The sequence below is a fragment of the Alosa sapidissima genome, chromosome 24 (genome assembly GCF_018492685.1).
Source record: "Alosa sapidissima isolate fAloSap1 chromosome 24, fAloSap1.pri, whole genome shotgun sequence".
Lineage (NCBI taxonomy): Eukaryota > Metazoa > Chordata > Actinopteri > Clupeiformes > Clupeidae > Alosa > Alosa sapidissima.
In genome coordinates this window covers 4,306,593-4,331,143 of record NC_055980.1, presented here as the reverse complement: position 1 = coordinate 4,331,143, position 24,551 = coordinate 4,306,593, and the positions used below count along the sequence as shown (strand labels likewise).

The 24,551-nt window shown below is 46.0% G+C and overlaps 1 protein-coding gene across 6 annotated transcripts; it reads right to left on the bottom strand.

The window, feature by feature from the left end:
- Nucleotides 1-291: 291 nt before the first annotated feature.
- LOC121700136 (katanin-interacting protein) lies at nt 292-24,521 on the bottom strand. 6 transcript variants are annotated; one of them, XM_042082898.1, is made up of 30 exons: nt 24,235-24,520; nt 23,433-23,476; nt 22,464-22,537; nt 21,478-21,668; nt 20,924-21,009; nt 20,171-20,272; nt 19,923-20,039; nt 19,003-19,210; nt 18,151-18,279; nt 17,386-17,768; nt 16,946-17,064; nt 16,695-16,797; nt 15,352-15,561; nt 14,979-15,116; nt 13,738-14,010; nt 12,932-13,550; nt 10,567-11,304; nt 9,558-9,769; nt 9,268-9,343; nt 8,833-9,010; nt 8,577-8,742; nt 6,298-6,455; nt 5,986-6,050; nt 5,276-5,386; nt 4,616-4,755; nt 4,422-4,523; nt 3,546-3,703; nt 2,044-2,129; nt 1,882-1,942; nt 292-575 (listed from the first exon to the last, which is right to left on the bottom strand). In XM_042082898.1, the coding sequence occupies exons 1-29, from the start codon at nt 24,239-24,241 to the stop codon at nt 1,884-1,886; spliced, it is 5,052 nt and encodes a 1,683-aa protein (XP_041938832.1). In that variant the 5' UTR covers nt 24,242-24,520; the 3' UTR covers nt 292-575; nt 1,882-1,883. The 6 variants fall into 6 exon arrangements, with proteins under 6 accessions (XP_041938832.1, XP_041938831.1, XP_041938833.1 ...); XM_042082897.1 differs by lacking the exon at nt 292-575 and adding an exon at nt 738-1,753; XM_042082899.1 differs by lacking the exon at nt 292-575 and having other exon boundaries at nt 738-1,942; nt 12,932-13,547; nt 24,235-24,521.
- Nucleotides 24,522-24,551: the final 30 nt, after the last annotated feature.

Here is a 24,551-nt window from a genome sequence, read left to right as displayed (position 1 = left end):
AATTACTGATAATGCGGCGAAGCATCACCTCGGCTATAATAAACAGACCATTGTTACACACAAATTGCAGAAAATATGAACTAATATCAAAGCCTAAAGAGATCATATGAACATGGAGTATTCCCACTTATTGACCCTGATAATGAGGTAATGTTTGACAGTTCTCGACACATGAATGAATACTTATTTGAATACAACACGAGCATGGTTGCATGGTAGTTTATAATAATTCCAGTATGTAAAGATCTTTTCTTGGTCTATCTAGACCTCATTTATTGTCACTAATAAATCGCTACAAACTTGTTTGAAACCGAATGTTGACAGACGTGGGAGGGAACTTTCCACCTGGACAACTTGGACCAATGATAGGACGCTCTTACGTTTCCTCGCGTGTCGATCCTCTCTCCTCGTTCTCACCTCCTCTGGTTGCAATTAGACAAATGAGACGGGGCACGTGCTGGAGGACCGTGGAAAGAGGCTGTATGCAAATAGATGTTTGAGATCCAGCCTAGGACTCTGTATTAACACTCCATCCATCACTCTGTATTACTCCATGACCATCTGAGTGAAATTCGCTGAATTTGACAAAAAGTGTATTGGGATTATAATTTAGAACTGCAACGTTAGGTTGCAGAGGAGACATACATACACAGAATACTTCAGGGCCATGTTTTAAATGAATCTTTATTGAGTAATGACTGCATTACATTGACCATTATTTTGGGTTTTTTTTAAAAAAAAAAGACTGAAAGATATTGTTTATATGAACACAGAACATTTAAAGGATGCCTTTATTATAAGCTCCAGCTGACACTTAAATTCTTAACAAAACCGCTTTTTCAAAAACCAGCACCCCCCAAAAAGTTTCTCATATAGAATATTCTGAATGTCAGTAGTATTGAGAGTAGGGGAACTTGGAATGGAACACAATATATACACACGCATATAACTAAACCGCTTGTGTGTGCGCACACACACACACAATCACTAAGGTGGTCCATTCTGAGAACTGAATGACACTGAAATACAGTTTAACTTAATGAATAAACTATAGCTTTAAACGTTGAACACATTTTGAGGTATATATATCCAGTGCTTGCATATATTGTATAGTGTATATACAAAATTCTCACTAGCACTACTACCTAGCAAAGAAGTAATGCTGAGTCACATATGCAACGCTCAGCAACACATTCTACACACTGTCCTTCTGTGTGCCCTTATCAATATATGTATTGGCAATAACAGCACAATTATATATGCATGAACACATTTCACATTAATTGGGGTGAAGCTGGCTCATATATTTATAAAAACCAGACAATTGGTTGAATGAACTGACTGAAAGCACGTAGATGTACAGTGCGGAGAAGGGCACTTAGATACGGAACCTTACCTGCTCTTGGGAGTACAGAGAAACAACACAATCTTATTAAAATGATCTAGACAACAAATTATTGAGCATATGTACACAAGAATACACACATGTATCTTACATATCGATACAGCAGCATTTGAGAGAGAGAGAGTGAGACACTGTAGAAATCAGTCCCATCTCAAATGCTTGCCAGTGAGTGTCTGAATATGGAGATGAACATTAATAAATGTCCCTGATTGTGCATTTTTCACTCAAAAACACACCCTTGTGCAAGGATTTTTGTGCCATAGTAGGCCACCCGAGCAGAATAACATCAGCCTTCATTAGCTTCAGAAGTTCTTCAGTAGCTATTATTACCATGTGATTGGCTGTTTCCTGAAAGGCACAGGAGTTTGTGAGGACTCATCCAGTGAGCACAGGTAATGGGCATGTGATTTAAGTCAAGTGAGCCTAGTGTCTAACAACTATAAGACCTGTCACTTGCCCACACTCCATCTCTCCACCTTTAGTATCTTCTCTTCCCCAGCTTTCCTGTGTCTGTCATACATGTTTTGGGACGAAGGGCTGAGGATGGAGAAAGCAGTGTATGTCATCAGTAACAGTAGGCAAATCCTCTGTCAAATAAAAAGAAACTGTAAGACACAAAACGTATCTCTATCTCTCACCTGGATCAGCATTCGTTTTTCGCCTGTGTTGATGGACTATCTGATTTTCATTGGTCATCTTCACATCCTGGTCCTCCACATGGTTGCTGTGCCAACAAAATGACATTCTGGTAAGGAATGCGAGCTAAACAGCAATGTTGTGTCGGATTACAGTTCCTATGGCCAACTGTTATTGGCACTGGAACTTTTGGCATGCACCATCATGGTCGCCGACAACCACGAGAACTAATGTGTCAGAGAGGATCATGAAAAAAAACGTTTAGGGACAACACCTAGAGCCACTGGAGAGGTTAAACTGGGGTAGGGGGAGATTGGAGGCAGGGACACTGGGTTGTCACGTCACTGGACAGAGAGGTCACAAGGTCAGATGTCCATCATGGATAGAGCCACACTGTACAAAGGGGATTACTATGGATAGCAATGTCTCTGTTACTTACTGCTTACGATGCTTGCTCTTTTGAGAGCTATGAGAGGAACAACACACCTGTCACTTATGTAGGCTTCACACATGCTCATAATGTACTTTTCTTAGAAACACACATCTGTTGCGTCATCACTAAGCAAAAGCCGTGACCTCTAAAGCCTGGTCAGAGCCACCATAGTGTCTCTCTCTCACTCACTCACTCACTCACTCACTCACTCACTCACTCACTCACTCACTCACTCACTCACTCACTCACTCACTCACACTCACAGTGTATTTAGTACTCTAGCAGATAATATTCACGTAGAAATTTACACTCTATCAGATAATATTTACATGTCGATGATCACTTGGAAAAGATGTGGGATTATTTTATGTTAGAGGCCTTGCTATTTTATGTTAGAGGCCTTTTCTATATGTGTTCATCTCTGCTCATTGTGCTTGTGAAATGGGAAAGGTGCCCAATGCTATAGGATGGGATATAGAGGTCCCATTTATCTGAGGCCTCTAGGAGCCAGGTAGGGAATGGCTGTCAGAGTTAACTTACAGTGTTACCACTATAGAATACAGTGATGGTCGCCATGCACACAGTTCTCTTATGACAAGTTAACAAAGACTCTGGTTTCAACTGGTTTTGAAATGGATGAGATATGTATTGTCTGAGTCACGCTTGCTTGGCTGCAGATTCTGAAAGATTCTGTTTAGATGGTATAAAATGGATCTGAGTTTTCAGTGTCTTTAGATCTTGAGGGTATGACTACCTGATGGTCTCCCGTACTGTAATAAAGCTCTCTGCTGAATTTCAAGCATCACCAAACGACTCCGTCTGACTTAGTGCCTCGTAGTAATTTTTAATACGACAGTTGTAGGTTTTATCATTGATATAAATAAACGAATAGGCATATAACATTACAGAATGTTATCTTTGGTTAACTTAATATAATTAGTATTCTTATTTTTTTCAGCTTCCTTCTGTGTTTTTAAGTTGCTTCTACTTTTCTACTAAACTGATATCTGCAAAAAGTGCTGTAAAAAACAGTAAAACAACAAATATAATTGATCATTTATGTTGACCAACCTGATGATGGTGTTCTTCTCGCGTTGAGCGATGTGTGTGTTGTTGGTGAAGAGGATGGTGTGGTATGGCACTACTGGGTCACATGTAGGCAGGATCCCCCTCACTATGCTCACGCAGTCAAGGATGCCGTTATACACCAGCAGGTCATCTACAAGCAGCTACACACACACAGAAATAAACATTATTCTTTCATTAATTCACTGATGTCAACATGTTCTGTGTCATAACTTGAAGAATCTTTACATTTATTAAATACAGAGTTCTTTGTGTATCAATATCTCAGTAATAATATGTTTAATTAATCACTCTAATCATGATGCACATATTCACTAGGACCAGTTCCATTTTCCACTTGTTTCAGATGGAGACAGTCAGCTAAACCTTATCTGTGATACTAGCTGCAGGGTAAAACAAGAGCTTTATTGGGAATGTGATTTGTGGGACTGCATCTCCTGTGACCCCCCCCCCCCCCCCCCCATTACTCTCTTCCTTGCCATCCTTCTCATACGGTCTCCCTCTCCCAAGGGTGTAAAGCCCAAGGTCACGGACTATGGAAAAATACCAGGCACTGCCAATGCCTGGGAGCTCAGCCCACCAGCTGTATCTGATTTTAGTATTAAAAACATCAAAATAACAAACAACTCCCGCAGGAAGGGCTAATTCAAGGCTGTGGCTACTTAAGGATGCTTTTTTCTACAGCTGCAACCAATTATTTAAGATGAGACTGTTATTTTGACTCCCAAAGCAAAACTGTTAACGTCAGAGGACTTGTAAGTAAACCTGGTCAGTAAAACTTTAGATTTAGACTTTGTTGTTTATCCAAAGCCTTGAGACAATGCTGAAAAGCTGAATAAAGCCAAGACTGCCTATATGTACCCCAAACTCCTTGACCCCTCTTTGTGGCGTCTTGGAATAATTCCACAGCTTGATCATGGACACAGTCATGGGCTGGTCAAAAATCACATACACCCGATTCACCTGCAGGAGATACACATAAACCCAAAAGCACAGGTTACTTCGGGACCCACGAGCAAAAACATATTCTTTAAACACACACACACACTGCTCACCAGCCCAGGAAGTACAGGAGCGAGCCACATGTGCCGGCCGTCATGTGTGTTATTGATTCCGTCCACCAGTTTATCAGGCGTGCGCACGTCTCCACTCACACTGTCCAGCACATTCACACTGTCTGGGAACGCTGCAATGTCTGACAGCAACCGTTAAAGACCAAAGCACACAAACAAGCCCAACCATAGACACACACACATCCTTTTCTACCACCAGAGGGCCCTGTTTCGTACTACAGTCATTTCCTGTGTATTAGCCACATTCTGTATAAACCGCAGGACAGTTTCTCTCTGTATGCACTTCCTATAACAGACAATCCATACTGGCACTGCAATGGGAAGTGTATAAGCATGTGTGAACTTGGTTGTTCTTATGTTTAGGGACATGGAGATAGAGTGTGTGTCTTATGTTTAGGGATATGGAGACAGAGTGTGTGTCTTATGTTTAGGGATATGGAGACAGAGTGTGTGTCTTGAGCAAGTGGTATGCTCCTCCGTGTACATTTCCGCGTGTCGAAGACGTGCATCATTGAGGCGGGGTCCCAATTGTTGGGAGGCCCATAAAACCCCCCCACATGCGCGTTGATGACACAATTCTCATCACACGCCGCGCCTGCACGGGACACACGGGTAGGAGCCGGTCACAACCTTTAAGGATACTGTTGTCGCTGAGGGGGATCTTCTGGTCGTTGTGGTCGTACAGCTCAATGCCGTTCAGGCCGATGTAGTAGGGGTCACCCCACGTGGTCAGCAGCTGCAGCTGAAAGATGACTGGAGGAGAGGTGAAGGAGAACAAACCCACAGCTCCGCCACAGCAGCTGAGCCACATTCCCTAGCATTGCTCACACTCAACTCATACAATACTTCTACATTACAGCTGCTGTTGTTGTTGCCCTAGTCTATTTCAACACTGTATATTCTACTTTGTTAAATTCAACTTTAAACACAAACCTCTAACTTTTATCTAGCCATTTTTCAAGCCATTTTCTGTTTCCATTTGAAATAGGTTTTGTGACATGGTCATGTAATCTAAAGTAGCTTTCAATATTTTGGCACACACATGGCACTCTTCACCTAAATGTACAGATACAGAACTCATGTTCAGTTCCATTTAGTCTGTGATGTACGGTATTCTTCAGAACCACATTTATGTGCTACAGGCAATAGTAAGCTGCATATTGTTCTCAGTTTTTCAGTATAATGTATGTATTCAATTTAAATCATGCAACTAAATTTGTAGATGTCTACATTATATATATACACAAATAAACTTTGTTTTTACTCTACCGTCAGCTGCTGGCTCTCCACTGTGTTGTGTGATGTATTGCAATGTAAATGTGTATGATGCGCAGGGCATGAGCTAAGGATACATCCGCAGGGCATGAGTGGAGCTTCATAATCCATACTGGCTTCTTCCCTTTGGCACGAGCTCCCGCTACAGATTACACAACACACAGCATGTTAATCCCACCCATACGTCTCTTCAATCTCATGTAGATATCAATGCATATGGTGTGGTTCTGTTGTGTGGCGTGTACAGTTGTGCATAATCTATTTGTGTGTGTGAGACAGTCCGCCATTAATCGGTATGCCATAGGAATCTGTATACTGTATTAGAAACTGTACTATACTGGAAATATCAGCATGAATGTAGGAAAGATCCTCTCATATGAGGGAACTACCTGTTCATGTGTGTGCTAGAGTCCGTGGCCTGCAGGTAGTCGATGAAGAGGATCTCCTGGGCGAAGTCAAAGTGGCAGTGGCCCAAACCCTTCCGCACCAAGAAGCCCTCCGGGGGAGAGATCGTCACGTCGTCCACGGTTACGTGAATCACCTTTACCTGCGTGCACCAGAATCAGAGCTGAACAATTTGGGGAAAATATCTAACCGCGATTTATCTCACAGATTTTGCAATTGCGTTTTGATTTGCGATATCATTTTTGAAAATCAAGCTTCAGCTCAATATTCACTATATAATACATTTCACAAATGACAAATGACTCACTACTTCTTCTGGCCTTTACTGTTGTACACTCATCGTACTTCTGGCCATGGTGATTTTTAAAATGCTCATTGTACTCACAAATCATCGAGAGCTGCATGATTAATTGTGGCCTTTGCGAATTGCTAATTAGTTCAAATTGAGATTTTGATTAATCTTTCAGCCCCAGCCAAAATGTCAGTTTTCCTCGTCTTGCTCCATAACTATTCCAAATGTTCTATGCCCCCCCCCTCCACACCCTTTGGTCATTATGTGTTATCTCTCGGTTTCCTGTTGCCCTGCATAAAAACCTGTCACGTAGCAGCAGGTCACACATGCAAACTGCTATTAAATCCACAGGACTGCTCCAATACTGCTATTCTTTACACTGCTACTGTGCAGTAATCCACAGGATGCATAGGCTGCTCTATCACTCATGGACACTCCTTTCATACAGTAGTACAGAAGGAGGCCTGTTTCAGAGATGTGCTGCAGGCTGTGCTGTGCTGTGGGCTGTGCTGTGGGCTGTGCTGTGCTGTGGGCTGTGCTGTATTGCGCTGTGCTGTGCTGTAGGCTGTGCTGTGCTGTATTGTGCTGTAGGCTGTGCTGTATTGTGCTGTGCTGTGCTGTAGGCTGTGCTGTATTGTGCTGTGCTGTATTGTGCTGTATTGTGCTGTAGGCTGTGCTGTATTGTGCTTTATTATGCTGTATTGTGCTGTGCTGTGCTGTAGGCTGTGCTGTATTGTGCTGTGCTGTGCTGCAGGCTGTATTGTGCTGTGGGCTGTATTGTGCTGCAGGCTGTGCTGTAGGCTGTGCTGTGCTGTGCTGTATTGTGCTGCAGGCTGTGCTGTAGGCTAGGGGTCCCCAACCTTTTATGTACCATAGCTCCAGTTATGTATGAACAGTGAAGGTAACGATCTCTTGTGAAAAACGTGAACTTGAAGAAGTGAAAATTGAACAATATATGAATACAATATGAATATTGAACAACTTGAAGCTACATCTATAAGTGTGAACATGCTTAACAAAATATGGGAACAAAACATGGGAACTAAATGTGCATTACGAATATAATCAGTGGGAGCCCTGCTTGTTTCCCTGCAACAAGAAGTTTCCATCTGGGGGTGATGGAAGACAGTGACACCCTCAGTGTGTTTGAAATGTCCAGTCGATTGCGCAATTTGTCTAGTTGCAGTCATTGCCGAAAACCCTAGGACTATTCGGGATATTGACAAATGGGTTGCGGACCCACTCATTGGTTTGCCGTGAATCTTTGAAGGATGGGAAGTAACGCTCAAACTCATTTGAGAGCGCAACAAGGTGATCGCGCACCAGCTGCGAGAGAAAGGGCCCTGCCTCAGTCTCTCCCAAAACCCTACTTTTTGGAACATATCAAATACACCCCGGTCCACTCGTCGTCCCTACAAATCAAGCTTGGCTTTAAATGCAGCGACTTTATCTGACAGTTTAAAGACAGTCGTCATTCTCCCCTGGAGTGACAGGTTGAGGTCATTAAGCAACCCGAATATGTCACACAGGTAAGCGACACCCAGTCCTCATCACTAAAATGTGCAGCTAACGGTGACTTTTTTTCTGCTCTCGCAACTCAAACACTCTGGCCAGTGACCTGCTAAAGATGCTTGTTTTTTGTTGCTCATTCTAGCAGTTTAGCTAACTTCGTGTGACACTACCGTTCGCCAAGAACTGATCAAGTGAAGTGAGCTGACCTGAGGCTGCGCAGCGCTGAAGGCAATATGTAAAAGTGTTGAAGGCGGGACAGACAGACGTAAGAAAATAGACCTTGCAAAATGCAAAGATGCGTGCAATCAAACAACTGCATATAGGCCTATGCCATGTAAAAACGTGACATTATTGCGAATTAAATTTAGTTTAGTTTGCATGCATTTTTTTTTAAACTCATGTCGTAGGCTACGGCCCGGTTGGGGACCGCTGCTGTAGGCTGTGCTGTGCTGTGCTGACCCCTCTGTAGGTGTCCTCCGGTGACTTGTTGTAGTTCCACACCCGGAGCCCAGTGAGTGTGTGTGCCGTGGGCAGCTGCACGGTGAGCCGGTGCTCGGCGCCGGGGCTGAACGGGATCAGCCACATATGCTCGTCGTCCGTGGTGATATTCTGGCCATCAATCAACCTGCAGGGGAGGGGCATGCATGATTTGAGTTCCCTCCCTCTCACAGAGGAGAGAAGCAAAGCAGGCAGAGGGGAGAGGAGAGACACTGACTTGTCCAGGGTGCGGAGGTCGTTGCTGTGGTCGGGCAGGTCGTTGAGGTCGCGTGGCGATGCGTCCAGCATGGCGATGTCCAGGGGGATGCTCTGGCCCTCCTGGCTGACCACCTCTAGCCCCGTCAGGCCCAGGTAGTGCACATCTCCCCAGGTCTCACTCAGGGTCAGCTCCAGCGCTGCACACATCACACACCACAGTCCACGCTTGTCCTCTTCTGTCTTAACTCAGTCATTTCATATAGTTTACACTGTACTATACCTTGTGATTAAAGTAAACTTTCTCAATCATTCTAACCATTTGCAGTCTACCAGTGCTTTGAGCTTTTTGTTTGCTTTCTAGCGCTGTTTTAAGGGACGATGCCTGTAGTTTTAGGAGAAGCTACACAAGCTTTTGGAAGAGGTGTGGAAGATGCTGAAACAGAGTGGCACTCACTTGTCCCCGTGTACACCCCTGGTGTGGGCTGGATGTCGGGGGTGCCTTCAGAACGCGGGCTCACCCGCAGATCCAGCTGTGAGCACAAAGCCAGAAAGAGTCATGCAAAATGACAGTTACTCCTGTGGGGAGACTCTAGCCTAACTTATTCATACACACACACACACACACAGATACAGATACAGACACACACACACACACACACACACACACACACACACACACACACACACACACATACACACACACATACAGACACACACACACACACAGACCCATCTGTGTCTCACCGGCTGCTCGTCCTCTCTGAAGCCGGCCTGGGTGAAGGGTCTCTCCTCTCCCTCCCCGTCGGCCGTGCGTGGCCGCTGCAGCTCCTCCTCCACCACGCCGGGCGCCGCCTCCTCCCCCCTGCTGTCCACAAACGTCTCGTCAAAGCGAGACATGGCCTCCAGGATGGCATCATCCGTGGTAAACAAGATGGTATCTCCAAACTGGTCCAGTCCTGGGAGAGGAACACATTAAGAGCGGCAGACAAGACAGAGAAGAGAGATGGGAAATGTGCTCATGTTCTGCTTGGGTTCACATAGATTTAGTCATGACAAACATCTGTCTGGCCACTAAACAATGAGTATGAGACTCTTGGAGTGAATAGAGGTGCATGTCTTGAAAAGTGAATCCAACACAATGCACAAAATCAACTTTTTTTGTTCAAAGTTACATTTCTGGGGCTTTTTGGCCTTTATTTGATAGGAGAGTGATTAGTGGACAGGAAAAGAGTAATGACTAGCTTGACGTAGCCAGACACAAATTCTTCAGAATTAGAGTCTGTTAACACGTCATTTGGATTTGATTATGGGGCGCGTGTTTCAACCTAGCCTGAAAGCCAGCCCTTAATTTACCCCTCCCACAAAGTGAGGATGTCAAATGCCTTAAATCACTGTTTTCTGTTTGTCTTTTTATTGCGTCAATGTCTTAGATAACAGACGCGATAGCAGAATCTAACTATCTTGCTTCTCCGGCGGAGGTGATTTTGTTGTGAACAGAATCAACTCAAGCACGCTCAGGTGACGTAGATGACTGCTACACTGTTGCTCATCTGTCCCTCATCCTATGAAGCCCGCCCAAATGATTTGATTGGCTCGAACACATCCTATTTAGGTATAGAGACTTCTCAATGGAGCAACTCCAAACTGAATTTCCTATCTTTAATTTTTTGGGCTGGCTTCTAGTCTAATAAATGACCTTCGGATGGACTCAAACCTGGGACCTGTGGGGCACTGGGTGTGTGTGGGTGCCTACCTCCAGACAGGGTGCCCGAGGCCTTGGCGATCTCCCCCCTGAAGATGCACCTCCCGTCCAGGCTCATCTCCACTTCGCGGGCGCCCCGGAACGAGTGGATGCGGGACTTGTTGTAGTTCCAGACGCGCACCATGGCCAGGCGGTGCACGCTGCCCAGGTCCAGCTCGACGACGTGCTGCCGGCCCGGCGTGAAGGGCGCCAGCCACAGGTGCATGTCGTCCTGCGTGCGGTTGACGCCGTCGATCAGGTTGGCCACCACGCGCGGGTCCTTGCCGTACGCCGGCAGGATGTTGATGTCCGGCGGGTTGGCGCTGATGCGCGCAGGCTTGACCGGCTCGCCCGTGGCGCTGAACACCTCCATGCCGTTGAGGCCGACGTAGTGCCGGTCGCCCCACGTGGACAGGATGCTGACCACCAGCGTCTGGCCCTGCGGCAGCACGGGGATCTCAAAGTCCTCCTCATCCCGAAAGTCTGGGGGGTCATCCTCCTGCTCATCGGGCACTGGGGCTGCCGGCAGGGGTCCGAGCGGCGAGGGGCGCGTCAAGGCGTGCGCGTGGGAGCTCTGCCGCTGCAGGAACTCGGCGAAGACGTCGCCCTCGTACGCCATGTTGGAGATGCGCCCGCGCTGCCTCTGGTTGAACTTGGTGAGCGAGTCCCAGGACTCCATGAGCGAGTCCTCCTGCTCACTCGGCCAGTGGGAGCGCTGCCTACGCACCGCCCCCAGCACTGGAGCCAAACCTGACACACACACACACACGCACGCACACACACGCACACACACACACACACACGCACGCGCACACACACACACACACGCACGAGTCTGGTGAGCTAACACAGACTGGTGAAGTACTGCATAGACAACAGTTTATCATATCATATCATCAAGAAAGAGAGCACTCATCTGGAGGTGGCTATTACTATGGAGACACAGAATGAGTCAGAAAAGATATTTTCAGGTATTCAGTGATCCATTATCGGCACAACTTATCCCAGCCAGGTTTGCTCTTAGCATGGGCGCCTGTTCTCCACCTGAGGCATATGGCACTTCATACAGATTAGTGGGAGCAGCTGCTGCTGTCAGTCGCACCTGCCTGCTCAACTCCATGTTGGATACGTTGGAACTCATTTACCGTGTATGGGGAACGAAATGCCATTATCTGGGTAACCCTGTAACTTTTGAATACAATGACCCCTCAAATAGGAAATCCTGAATGAAAATGCTTTATATTTTGCACAAAACATTTTAAGTCAAATCAGAAATCAATTTGCTATGGATGGTTTAACTCGTTCATTTGATGGGTAAAATGCAACTTCTCCCTTGATTAGGAGAGTGTCCACTTTTAATTTGCATCACATACACAGCGGCTGGACGTGTTCATTATCCCAGTTTCGCACTCTGCATCCAACAACAAGGCAGTATTGTATTCAACCAACATTTGGAACCCTGCAGCAATGCTTTGAAGAGGGCGAGAGGAAGAGAGAGAGAGAGAGATGGATGAAAAAGAGACTGTTGTCAATTGTCATAAAATTGTGTAAATGGTTGTGGTCAAATAGTTGAGTTGGAAGGAAACACAGCTATGGGCAAGAGCATCAGGGCTGCCCTGCTCTCAGTCCTTCTGGAGTTAAAGGTACACTATGCAAGATTTTCACCTTTGTGAAGCCAATTTGATGGTAAACAAACTTGTAATAGGCGAATCGTTCACCTAGCATAGCTATACAGCATAGACGTAGCGAGTCCCTACTGAGAAAACCAGCCATGCAACTTCTAAAAACGACGGCCCGCCAAATCTCACGAGAATCGTGAAACATTACCTTGTCAGTAGATATAGCTCTTTGGAGATAGTTTTTGCCTGTTGTTAATCCCTCTTAAGTTTGCTATTTACAATAGCAGAGTAACATATAAATACATCGCGACTCTACAAGGAGCTCTACAGTTGCCAAAAATACCTAAAGCTGCATAGTGTTGCTTTAAGTATGCCAACTTGCTTCAGTTATGCCTCTGAGGGATGGAGTCTCTTACATCACTAGTTGTGAAAGCGGCCTGCTGGACTGGACTTGTGGGTGCCATGTCTAACTGCGCTGGATTACTCAGACTGTGGAAGGCAGGCCAGACTGAAGGTCAGCCGCCATCCTAATTTCATTTCACGCTGGACTAAAATATCTCATCACACACAAAACACAGAGCAGCCGTTTCGCACTCTGCATCCAACAACAAGGCAGTTTTGTATTCAACCCACATGTGGAACCCTGCAGCAATGCTTTAAAAAGGACGAGAGGAAGGAGAGAGAGAGAGAGAGAGAGGGATGAAACAGTGAGACATCCAGTGAGCGAGAGACTAATGGCAGGCTTCAGTGGTTCTAACCTGTACTGCTGGTGCTGCTGGTCAGCTCTGAGTTCTGACCGATGCCTTTGGCTCCTCCCCGTGACGAGCCCCTCCTCCCACTGACCGGCCGGTCTAGCCGCTCACAAAAGTCCTCCAGCAGGTCCGACCCCAGATCCCGATCTGGCCGAGCCCTCTCCTTCTCCCTCTCCTTCTCCCGGTCCCGTTCGGGCCGTATGTCCAGGCCCAGCTCTGAGTCCAGGTCCAGGGAGTCGGCGCTGAACTCGGAGCTGGTGCCCCTCTGCGGCCGGCCGGGTTTGGGCCTCTGAGCCGAGCCCTGGCACACGCGGCCCGGGTGGCACGCCAGCTCCGGCAGCACCGACGAGCTCTTGGGCTCCGACCGCGCCAGCCACAAGGGCCGCTCGCGATCGCGCTCCCTCTCCCTCTCTCGCTCCCTCTCATGCCCCGCCCCAGAGGCCTCCAGTCCCGCCCTCCCCGAGGGGTTGAGCCAATCGGGAGTGCGGCCGGAGGGCTGCGTGGTCACCGTGCGTGGCCCCTCCTCGGGCAGCGCCGGCGTGGGCGACTCGGCGTCCAGAGGGTGCGTGTCCAGCTCCAGCGAGTCCTTCTGCATGGCTGCTGCTCGGGGCTCTGGCAGGGCCTGCTGCACAGGGACACAGAAGCAGCCTCAATATTTCATGCATCACAACTCTGCAATTCATCCAAATGAGACCTGCTCCTCACACTGCTAAGCAAATGAGACGAATGCTATGAGACTGTGGTTAGTAAGTGACTAAATGTTAAATCTCTAACAGTGACTGTGCCTTCAAAAATGTCCGGGGACTCCCTACCTTGCTTGTTTCTATCTGGGCTTTTGGTTGGTTGTTGCGGGTGCTGACTTCCTGGTTGGTCTGGGTGTCATGGCTCTGTGGGCTGCAGCCCCTCAGGCTGTGTGAGGATGTGACGGGGCTGGGAGTGTTGCAGTCTGGGAGCTGTAGTTCCTGCAGGTCGATGGCCGTGCTGTAGTCAAACACAGAGTTTCCACAGCCCTTCTGCAGCTCCCCCTCAAAGACCAGCGTGCTGTTTACATAAAGCCTCACATGACGAGCGCCTATGTCCAGATCCTACAATGCATAAACACAGACAGACAGACAGACAGACAGACACACACACACATACACACACACAAACGCACGCACACACACCACAAAAAGCTTCAACACAGAGTCGGCACCACAGAGCTTCAAAGACATCCAAAAACATAGCAGATGATTTCCTCGGAGCTGACCATAGCCCATGACTGGCTCTTAGTGCTACTGACCTGTGGCCTTCACATGTCAGTCTAGCTACAGGCTACAGTTCACCTGCACCCAGCGGCACTCCAGCCCAAGATACAGTAAGTTATTCAGAGCACTCAGAGCTGGCCATCAAACAACACATCCACATAATTGCTAAGTAAGGTTGCTCACATGGAAGCTCATACATAACAAGCTCTACACACACACACACACACACACCTAAGAGACACTATCACTTTCAGCATGACTCTTAAATAACACCCCACACTGCAATGACATGGCACCAGAGGAGTGATAAGACAGCACTCTCACCCCGTCAGCTGAAACCCACCATGGCTCCTTCACACAGCAAGGCACCTCTAATGCCACAGACCTGGCAGCTAGACTCATCACTACACACTCACTAGTTATCAGATGACCTTACCCAATACTGCACAGACACAAACTAATCCAGTCAGCCACAGCATACACACACTCACAGCATACACAGACACAAACTCTCTCAGAGGTACAATAAAATGCACATCCACACCTCAGACCAGCGTAGAGTTCAGCCGTGACTGGCTAATACACCCGCGACTTAAGCCCTCCTCTGCTCTGCTCTCAGACAGCCTGGTGCTCTAATTGTGTGTGTGTGTGTGTGTGTGTGTGTGTAAGAGAGGGAGAGCGGGTGGGAGGAGCAGGGAGTGCATATGAACCCTCTGTAATCCCTTGAGCTAATCTCCTGCTGTTCCACATTCGGATAGACACACACACACACACACACACAGACACACACACGCACACACACTTACATTGAGGCTTCTGTTGTAGTTCCAGATCTTGATGTGTGAGAGGGTGAAGTCTGGAGCGCGCTCAGTGTTCCTCAGGATGAAGTAGAGCTGAACCGGTGGAGGAAATACACACACCCACATGTTCCGCTCCTTAGTGGTCTACACACAGACACACAGACACACACACACACACACACACACACACACAGAAAATTAAATCTCACACAAGATAAGAGGGAATAATAATAATGGCATCAATTACATGCTTTAGTTAACTTCCATTCATCCTCCGTCCCAATACATGCATCCACAAACACACACACACATATACACACATATACACTATATATATATAGTACCCATGCACATCAAACATACAAGCACAGCCACATGCCTTTGTTTTCCCATTGACCAGTGCGCCCAGGTCCCCTGGCTCTTGTGCGTTACGGATGTCCAGGTCGTGGGGCGACACATAAATCTTCCGGTTCTTTCCACAAAAGAACTGCATCTCTGTGAGCCCTACGTGCCACGCATTCCCCCAATTGGACAGGATCTCCATGGTTACGTACAGAGTTGGTGTTACATCTGCAGACGCTTGGCTCCTCTAGAACCATCAGAAAAAAAACAAAAACACTTTACGACCCGTGTTTCACTGGATCACCCATCACCCTGCCTGATGAGCAGTGTGAGTAGCAAGTTCATATTTGTGTGTGTGACTGTGTGTGTGTGTGTGTGTGTGTGTGTGTGTGTGTGTGTGTGTGTGGCACCTCATCAAGATGTTAGTGAGTTTCTTTTGATCTGCAATAAGAGGCAGAGTGTTTTCAACTAGAAAACAGATGGCTGATTAGGGAGATGAAATTGGATAGGAATGAAAACAATAAAACAGGCCTGCTGCTACGACAACAGAAGTGGAGATGCAGTCAGGCATTTGGGGTTGGAGGAATAGGAGACACTGAACACCCGTTTCCATCCATTTTAATTAACCGTTTCCATCCATTTTAATTGCCCGTTTCCATTCATTTTAATTTTATGCAATCAAGAGTTAATCCACCTCCCTCTAGCAAACCCTAATTTCTTACGATTTATAAGACTGAATGCACATTTCAAGTGATTCCAGTCAGGACTTAGCCTAGAAATCTAGATGCGCCCCTAGCGGCAAATTACATTTGCTGCCAGGGCTAGTCTAGCAACTCTCCGTTGGCTTGTGAGCTCCAGAAATCGAAACTTAATCAGGACATTGAAATCGTGTATAGAGTCGTTTGGTGGGCTTAATATAATGATTGATGGCAGAGTTGCAACGGTTTGGCTTGAATTCCCTGCTACTTGAAAACAAATATCCTATCTTGTCCTATTGCGTGCAGAGGGAATTTGAAAGACAACTGATTATCCCGCCCCTTGGACTGAGCACTGCGAACGGTGAGTGCCCAGACCCTACATTTTAATGTGGGTCTGGCTCGCCAGGCTAGTCAGGACTTCTTATAGTTAAGAATCGTTAAAATGTGCAATAACAAGCTGTCTGGAAATGATCACTGATGTGGTGTGCATGTGTGCAGTAGAGACGAGGCACTAGAGGCTCTGAACCCATAATATCTAACAGAACTGTGATGTAGTGGACACTGACCAGACTGTGGCTCTGAACTCATGATATGGAACAGAACTGTGATGTAGTGGACACTGACCAGACTGTGGCTCTGAACTCATGATATGGAACAGAACTGTGATGTAGTGGACACTGACCAGACTGTGGCTCACGCTGCGGTGACTCTGGAGTTTAGGTGGAGGTTCCACGTCGGATTCGGACTCGATGCGCTCTAGAGCTTTCAACAGCTTTTTCTGTTGACTGAGAGAAGAAAGAGAACCCAATAAATGAGAGGACTGACCTACTCGTACGGGATGTCCAAACAGAGGGGGTCACTTTAGCCTAGTGTGCTGTGAGCGGACTGGTGGCTTATGCTGCTTCAGGTCAGTGGGGAGGGGTGGACGGTCACCTGGGGCCCATCAGTGTGATCCTCTGCATGGCTCTCGTCACCCGACTGGCATCATAGTCTTCATCATAGTCATCTTCATCACCAGGGCAACTCAATCCATTCAATAGATGACCCTTGACCTTAGAAATGGTCAAGATAGGAAATGAAAAATATTACTACTGCAATATATTCTGTTCATAATGGGGTATAACAATATTACTACTGCAATATATTCTGTTCATAATGGGGTATAACAATATTACTACTGCAATATATTCTGTTCATAATGGGCATACTGAGATTTTATTGGGAGAAAACACTAAACAAAGTTCAACCTACACATTTAACAGGCTGAACATTTGCACTATTCCAATCCAAATCTTAGACAAATCAAATATTACTAGTAAGAAATCAATCATATTATTGGACTTGATAGTAGGTGATGGTGTATTAGGACTCACAGGGCTCCGGCTGAAGAGTTTGTGTTCAGACTGCTGGGGGCTGAGACTCCTGGTCTTTAGCAGCTGTGTGTGAGATCTGGCCACAGGCGTGTGTGCAGGCGATCGTGTGTTGGGGGAGAGTGAGGGCGATTTGGGTGTGGCTGTGTGAGCAAGTGAACAGGGCTCTGGTGTGTGCGCAGAAGACCTCGACTCAGGTGTGTGCTGTCTGCGGTCAGGCGAGCGTGTGTGTGACCTGGACTCGGGGAGTGGAGTGTGAGTGGACAAAGGAGTGTTTTCCCTCTGAAGAGCCTGGAACACACGGCTGACAGTCTCCTCAGGATCTCTGTTCTCCTGCAGTGGCTTGCGGGCTGCAGACAGGGGGCGCTCTACACGACTGCCAGGACCTGGAGGAGGAGAGATGCTCAATGATGCCACTGAATTTCATGATAGTAATGAGAAATAGAGAGTATAGAAAATATATGAGAATACATATGAAGATGTATGGCTCCAAAACGCTATATCCACCATTTAAATGAAGTTTCAGTAGAACTGTAATTGGGTATTTGATTGTTATTTGATTTATCTTTACTTAATCAAAACAGTTGAGGGCCAAGGACCCCCAGCAGTTTGACAGATGTTACCTGAAATACACAATTAAATAGCATGACTTCTTAATGTTTTTAAAAATGGAGATATAGCGTTTTGGAACCAAACTCTTCAAATATGCTTCATACAAGTATCTGTGAAAGTGTGTGTGTATGTGGGGTTGGTGTGTGGATGACTGACGGGATGAGGCAGTGCTGGTTCTTGAGGCAGGTCTGTCTGGAGCTTTCTTCACTAGCATTGGCTTGGTGGGGATGTAGGCCTCCACGTTCTCTTTTCTCTTCGCTGACAAAGAGCGCTCCACTTTACGACCTGTGAAGGTCAAACACAAAAACACGACGGCTGAAAAAAAAAAGAGATCCCTGACACAGCAAGAAAAGATGCAGCATGCGATACCTTTACAGCATAGTGATAAGCTGATCACCTGGACAGAACAGCCATGCAATTAACTTCTGTCACAAATGCTTTGATTCAAACATCGGTGGACAAATGCCCTGTCAGATAAGGCACATAACATTTCTGAAGGTATTAGAGTTGCACAATTATTGCAATGGCAATATGAACCAACGCAATTACCTAATTGCACAAGCTTTTGGCACATTTCTGACTTTCATATTAATTTAATCCTCCTTGATTGTGCGACTTCTGGTTGGTGGGTGTGGGTAGCACGTGAGGGGACAGAAATTCTGATTGGTGAGCTTTTTGTGCACTGGGCTTGCTCACAAATCAGGGCTGGCACAAATTAAAGAGACATTTGGAATATCAAACTGAATCAATTCATTGACATTTGAAAATCATATTGCAAATCGCAATAGCTCTCAGAACAATCGCAATTTGATATTTTCCCCAAATCATGCAACCCTAAAAGGTACCTGAACTAGAGTAACAACCACACAAAATATTTGACCACCTAATCTGTACTTCAGACAGGAGGCACTAAGTTACAGCAATGAAAGATGAAAAAAATATCGGCACATCTGTAATTAAAAACAGCACCATGCAGAGACACATCAACCTAAACTCTTGACCACTGACCACTGGAGGGGCCAAAGTCCAGCACGATGAGGTCTTTTGGCCGCAACTGGCTGCTGATTGGCTGGCTGGCGGCGAGGCCCAGCTCCTCCAGGCTCTCGCTGCTCTCCTCGCGCTCGATCTGCTCCTCCACCCACTCGTCCTCCGAGTCCTCGCCGGCCGACCCACGGCTGCTGCGCCGCACACTCTTCTCCAGGCTACGCCGCAGGACCTGACCAACACACACACACACACACACACACACACACACACACACACACACACACACACACACACAACACACGCACAACACACACACACCACACACCGAGCAGATGTGAAGGACAACAAGCTGCTTCACATTTATCTGAATCCAGCCCATACTTCTTTAAACCACTAACAGCACAAATGGCTGTGCGCCTGGTATGGGAAGTGGCCACAATGGAGGGGAAAGCTTCCAGAATAATCTGACAGGCCCGACTACAGCAGCAGGCTGCTCGGATGTCTCTGCATGTTCAATAAGATGCATGACGATGCAGAAGAAATGCAAGCAAGTAGTTCTGCAAAAACTGGTCCCAGAGTACAACCTGGAGGCCATTTTTCTCCTCCCTCCCTCTTCTGCCAGTCTAAACATGTTTTCAGTGTAGCATGAATAACTAATCCAACAAAATATGACCAGAAAGAACTGGCCACACCACCTCCATAGCACTGACAACAATCTAGTCTCTAGACTAACAGGCACTGACTCTTCTGTCTAACTCCTGTTGATTTCATATGGAAAGAAACCTAATGTGACACTTCTGCACTGAGGATGAGTGGTGGGAACGTTGTGGGTATGCTGACCTTTCCCACATAGTAATCTGACAATGAGGAATACTTGATGATTAACAACTAAGGGCCATCATCCTTGTGGCACATCGGTAATGACTTTGAATGCCACTCACCTTGACCTGGTCCATGTTGAGAAGAACGCGCTCACTGTGGTCAGGCTCAGCTTGGGTCAGACAAGACTCCGATCTGCTTCCCAGTGCTCGAGACACTTTACAGTCATCACCTGCACCCTTGCACACACGGAACAACAGATAGGTGACAAACACTCACCACCAACACACTGGCTTAGACATACCACTGGACAACACAACATTCTCTCTCTCTTTCACTCTGTCACAAACAGCACAACACTGTCTTCTACCTCCATATTGATGCTCTCGTAGGGCTCAAAGTCAGCAGAGTAGCGTGGCTCTGGTAGGAGCTTCAGACTGGTACCTTCCTCTGTGCGTATGTGAACTGAGTTCTGTGGGGAACATAACAAGAGGCAAACAATCATTATTGGATTGGTCAGGTCACAAATGGGATAGAAGTTCTTTTAGATGAAGTACTATGAGTGAGATGTCCAGCACACCTTTTATAGACTGAAGGGCCTTTTTTCACCATTAGGTATGTGCTGTGCATTATATGTATGGAATCTGTTAATGTAATTATTCTGTGTGAGTTCCTTTGCAACGCTTGGAAAACAGCCAACACAATACATCACATAAATAATATACACTGTAATGGACTGCTGCTTGCAGTCAATTCTTATTTACCTTCAATGCACTTTTAAAATAGAGTTAATGGGACAGCATAACAAGATAACCTCCCTCCCATTAGCGGCTTTCAAATGCCATCTAAATGAAGCATACAGTCAATTACAGGAAGCATACACTTTGCTCAGCTTTGTAGTTTATATCCATGGTTTATAAACAGTATGTATCCCTTCCACAGCCAACAGTAGAACCAAGTTTTGTTCCCACTGAACTTGAGTGGGAACAAAAACAATTCCACACTTTGATCTACCGTTTCACAAAGCTCACATGAAACTATCTACTTTCCCCGTCTCCAACATCTATATAATATCCAACATTTATGATATATCTATATGGATATATGTGAAGGGTGACGTTACCTGCACCCATTCTCTTCTTTGCACTTTGCCTGGTGCGGTATGGCTTCGCTTCAACTCTTTGTCTGTATCACTGCATCTAGAAGCTTCTGTGCAGGCAGAAAATAAACACTCCCTTGAGTGAGAGACAGAAAGGAGTCCAGCAGCACACACATCCGATCTCCCACACACGGGCGGCGCACGCACAAACACACACACACTCGCACAAACGCACACTCACACTCACACTCAGCCATAAGTGGGATCATTGCCCAAGATCCTCACATAGTTAGCATCTCCAAGCCAACAAACAAACTGTGAGTCCAGCAGTCAAGAGGCTGATGTAACTCAACCATGTGTGCGTGCGTTTTCTGTAGCCCTTTATGACATGTACATTTCTCTGAGATCATACAGTAGGTGTTAGAAATTTATAAGCAAAGTTCCATAATGTGGCTGCATGCAAATTTGAGTTTCATAATTTTGTATATTTGTATAATGGGTAATAATAAACATGTGAATTTGTAAAAGCTTTGTGCAGACATGTTATGCCACCTGAGTGCATGTGTGTCCCTGCATACCTGCAGTGTGTGCAGTTCTGGGGCTGGCTGGAGGGGAGGCTGTGGATGTGTGAGGGGACCTCCTGCTGGCTCCAGCGCCTTTATTATCCGGCTTCTCTGCGTTGGCGCCGTTGATGTAGATGGAGAAGCCCTGCTCCAGCCTCTCCAGTTCAATCTGTTTGGGGTCCTTGGCCCTCAGTCTCTTCAACACCCTGCGGCAACAACACACGCACGCATTCACACAGAAATATACAACGTTGAGCTACACAATGATCAACACAATGAGTAATCTCAAGCTCAAAGCAAAGATCCTTGATTAACCCTCTCTGCTTAAAGTGTTGTAGTGTTGTGTTGTAGTGTTACAGTTGAGATATCTAACATCTTTGTTGGACATTCATGTATTGTACATATTTCAGGATATGGGGGATGGGGGTTATTTAGTTCTGAGTGCATTGTTTTGTTAATATCTACTCAATGGTTTGGGGAGAGATTTAGCTGCTTGGGGTTCCCTGTTGTCTCTGTCGCTAACTCTTCTAAACTGCCACACTGACTACAATAATGATTTACTCAGTCTTCCAAGATCCAGGAGTTAAGGGTCACGTGAGTAATGAGTGATAAAGAGAGACTAAAGTCTGATGCCTGAGAGTGTATCTATGCTGATGTGTGTGTGTGTGTGTGTGTGTGTGCTCTCTGAGATGTTGTGTTGAAATGGGCCGTAATCAGTGGGCCATTTGAGCTCGCAGTGTCACTGACCACACCGCAGCCTCCACTTAGTATGTCAAGCTGGCTTTCTCAGAAATTGGCCAATCAGACCGCCTCAGTGGAGGGAGTAACACTACCTCTTCAGGCCTGAAAATTGTGTGTGTGTGAGGAGAAGCTTGTGTGTGTGACCGAGCTGCTGTGTGCTAGCGTTTCCGTTCCTGTAATCGAAGATGCCAATACAACCCCACAGTTAACTCCTTTTTTGTCACGCTTGTGTGTGTGTGTGTGTGTGTGTGTGCATGCACCTGTTTTTGTGCTGGAGCGTGATTAAATATTCATCCAGAATCTGCTCCGCTGCAAAGGAATGTTTCTGATCCTCCTATTAGAATACAAACAACAGGTAGGTCAAGTACCTCCATCATCTTTTTGACTACCTAAAAAGCACACAGCTTAATTAAAGGCTTTAGAAAAATGATATAAAGCTGTCTATACCCACAAACTGGGTACCACTGGAATCATAAATCATATGCTGATAAAATGTGACTGACAGAATGTAGAAGAATGAATACAATAATCTAAACACAGTTTGGTCAGAAGACTTGAGTCCGAATACGACTTTCAAAAGCTTAGTTACAATATACCCTACATAGCGGACAAAACTGGTCTCCTCTAGGACACAAAGATTTCTACTGAGTGAAACACATCTTATTGATGCAGGAGCAACAAGAGGGGAGAGAGGAAAGAAGAAACATGCACAGGAGGAGTAGAAAAAAAGGTCTTACAGGAAGCCTGCCAACCAGCTACAGCATCAGAGAGAAACACCGAAAAGGAATGGCTGCTGGAAAAAGAGATAGTGAGAGAAAGCAAGAGCAAGAGAAGGAAAGGAAAGCACGGGGGAAGGTGATTGACACTAACGAGGGGGCACAAGATGAGTCATCCGCTTGTTTAAAATGCGACTGTGGGTTTAACCGGTTTCTGCAGTTGTAACCCAGAAAATGTACACGACATGGTCAGCTATAACATTTTGAAATTCCAGAGGCTGACCTCTTCAACGATTCAAAACCAGTCAACCTTCGTTATCGCTCAGTATGTAGGCTATTACATAAATCAATAAATTACTTCCAGCATGTCATTATTATTAAATGTAACGTTAGCCTGTGAATAAACAAGATCCATGAGTGATGTAGAGAGCCTAGAAATGCATACAATTAAATTCATCACCAGTAACAGGTCAACGCGATAGGAAGAGATTTCACAGTAGTTCACGCACTTACCTCTCCATCCATTGGTGATCGGCGAGATTGGCTTTTGGGTGTCCCTGTTACCCCGATTCAGAGGGAGAAAGACGTGCACCATTAGCGTCAGAATTCTTTGCCAAGTCAACCACCGGTATTGTGTTTCAAGATTCACAGATTGACTTCAATATCATGACATTTAGTTGCGCGATCAAAGATATAATCGGCTTAACGCACACTGACACGATCCGTTAGCTAACGGTAAGGTCATTTACGACTGCGGTTGACAAATACAGATGTGAACCGCGGGGTGCGTCTCGCCCTAACACAAATGGAACGCACATTCCCGAATTCTTGAGTGCCTCGAAAACACTGTTCACATAGAAACTGTGGTCTACATTGCTTGACAGACAATAAGTGATTTAGTCAAAGTTATCTTATGACTGCTTGTAAGCCAAACAACTGCCTTGACGTTGGCTAGACAACAACAAACCCCTTTGCTAGCTAACGTTTGTTTTCAAACAGAAATAATAACTGCGTTAGCTAACGCTATCTATTTTGCAGTAAGAGAACCGATATACTATCAAAACGAGGAAAGACTTTTATGGCTGCTAGTAAAGTGCCTGCAGTAGATATTATCCATGGTTACAATACTTTAAACAAGCAAATTCACTTGTGAATCAACATAAAATAGTTGATGCTTGACTAGCTCGCTAGTTAGCTAGCATTTTAGCATGCACTTACAGTAGCTTCTACATCACTGCTTCTCGGAGAAACTGAGAAATGTGAATACTTCAAGGGATGCTCCTGCTTGTCTAGCAATCATGAGCTGACAACTTACAATCCATGGCATATCTTTGAATGACGACTATGATGATTCCTTATGGTCCACTGGCCCAGTGAACCAAACCCTTCAGCCTCTCATGTGTCTTCTGTTGTGGAGTTTGTGGTGGTAACTAGGGGAGTGATTGTCCAATAAGAAGTGTGCCTCCACCAAAAGGCACTCCCCTAACAGACCGCGCAGCACAGCAACATCGTTGACATTGACAACATGAAAAAGGTTGAAGTTGTAAGTATTGCCATCGAAAGCCAGTATGCTCGTTGGCAGAATAGTATCATATCCTGAAATGTGAAGGTACAAGAGGTTCGCGTCGCATG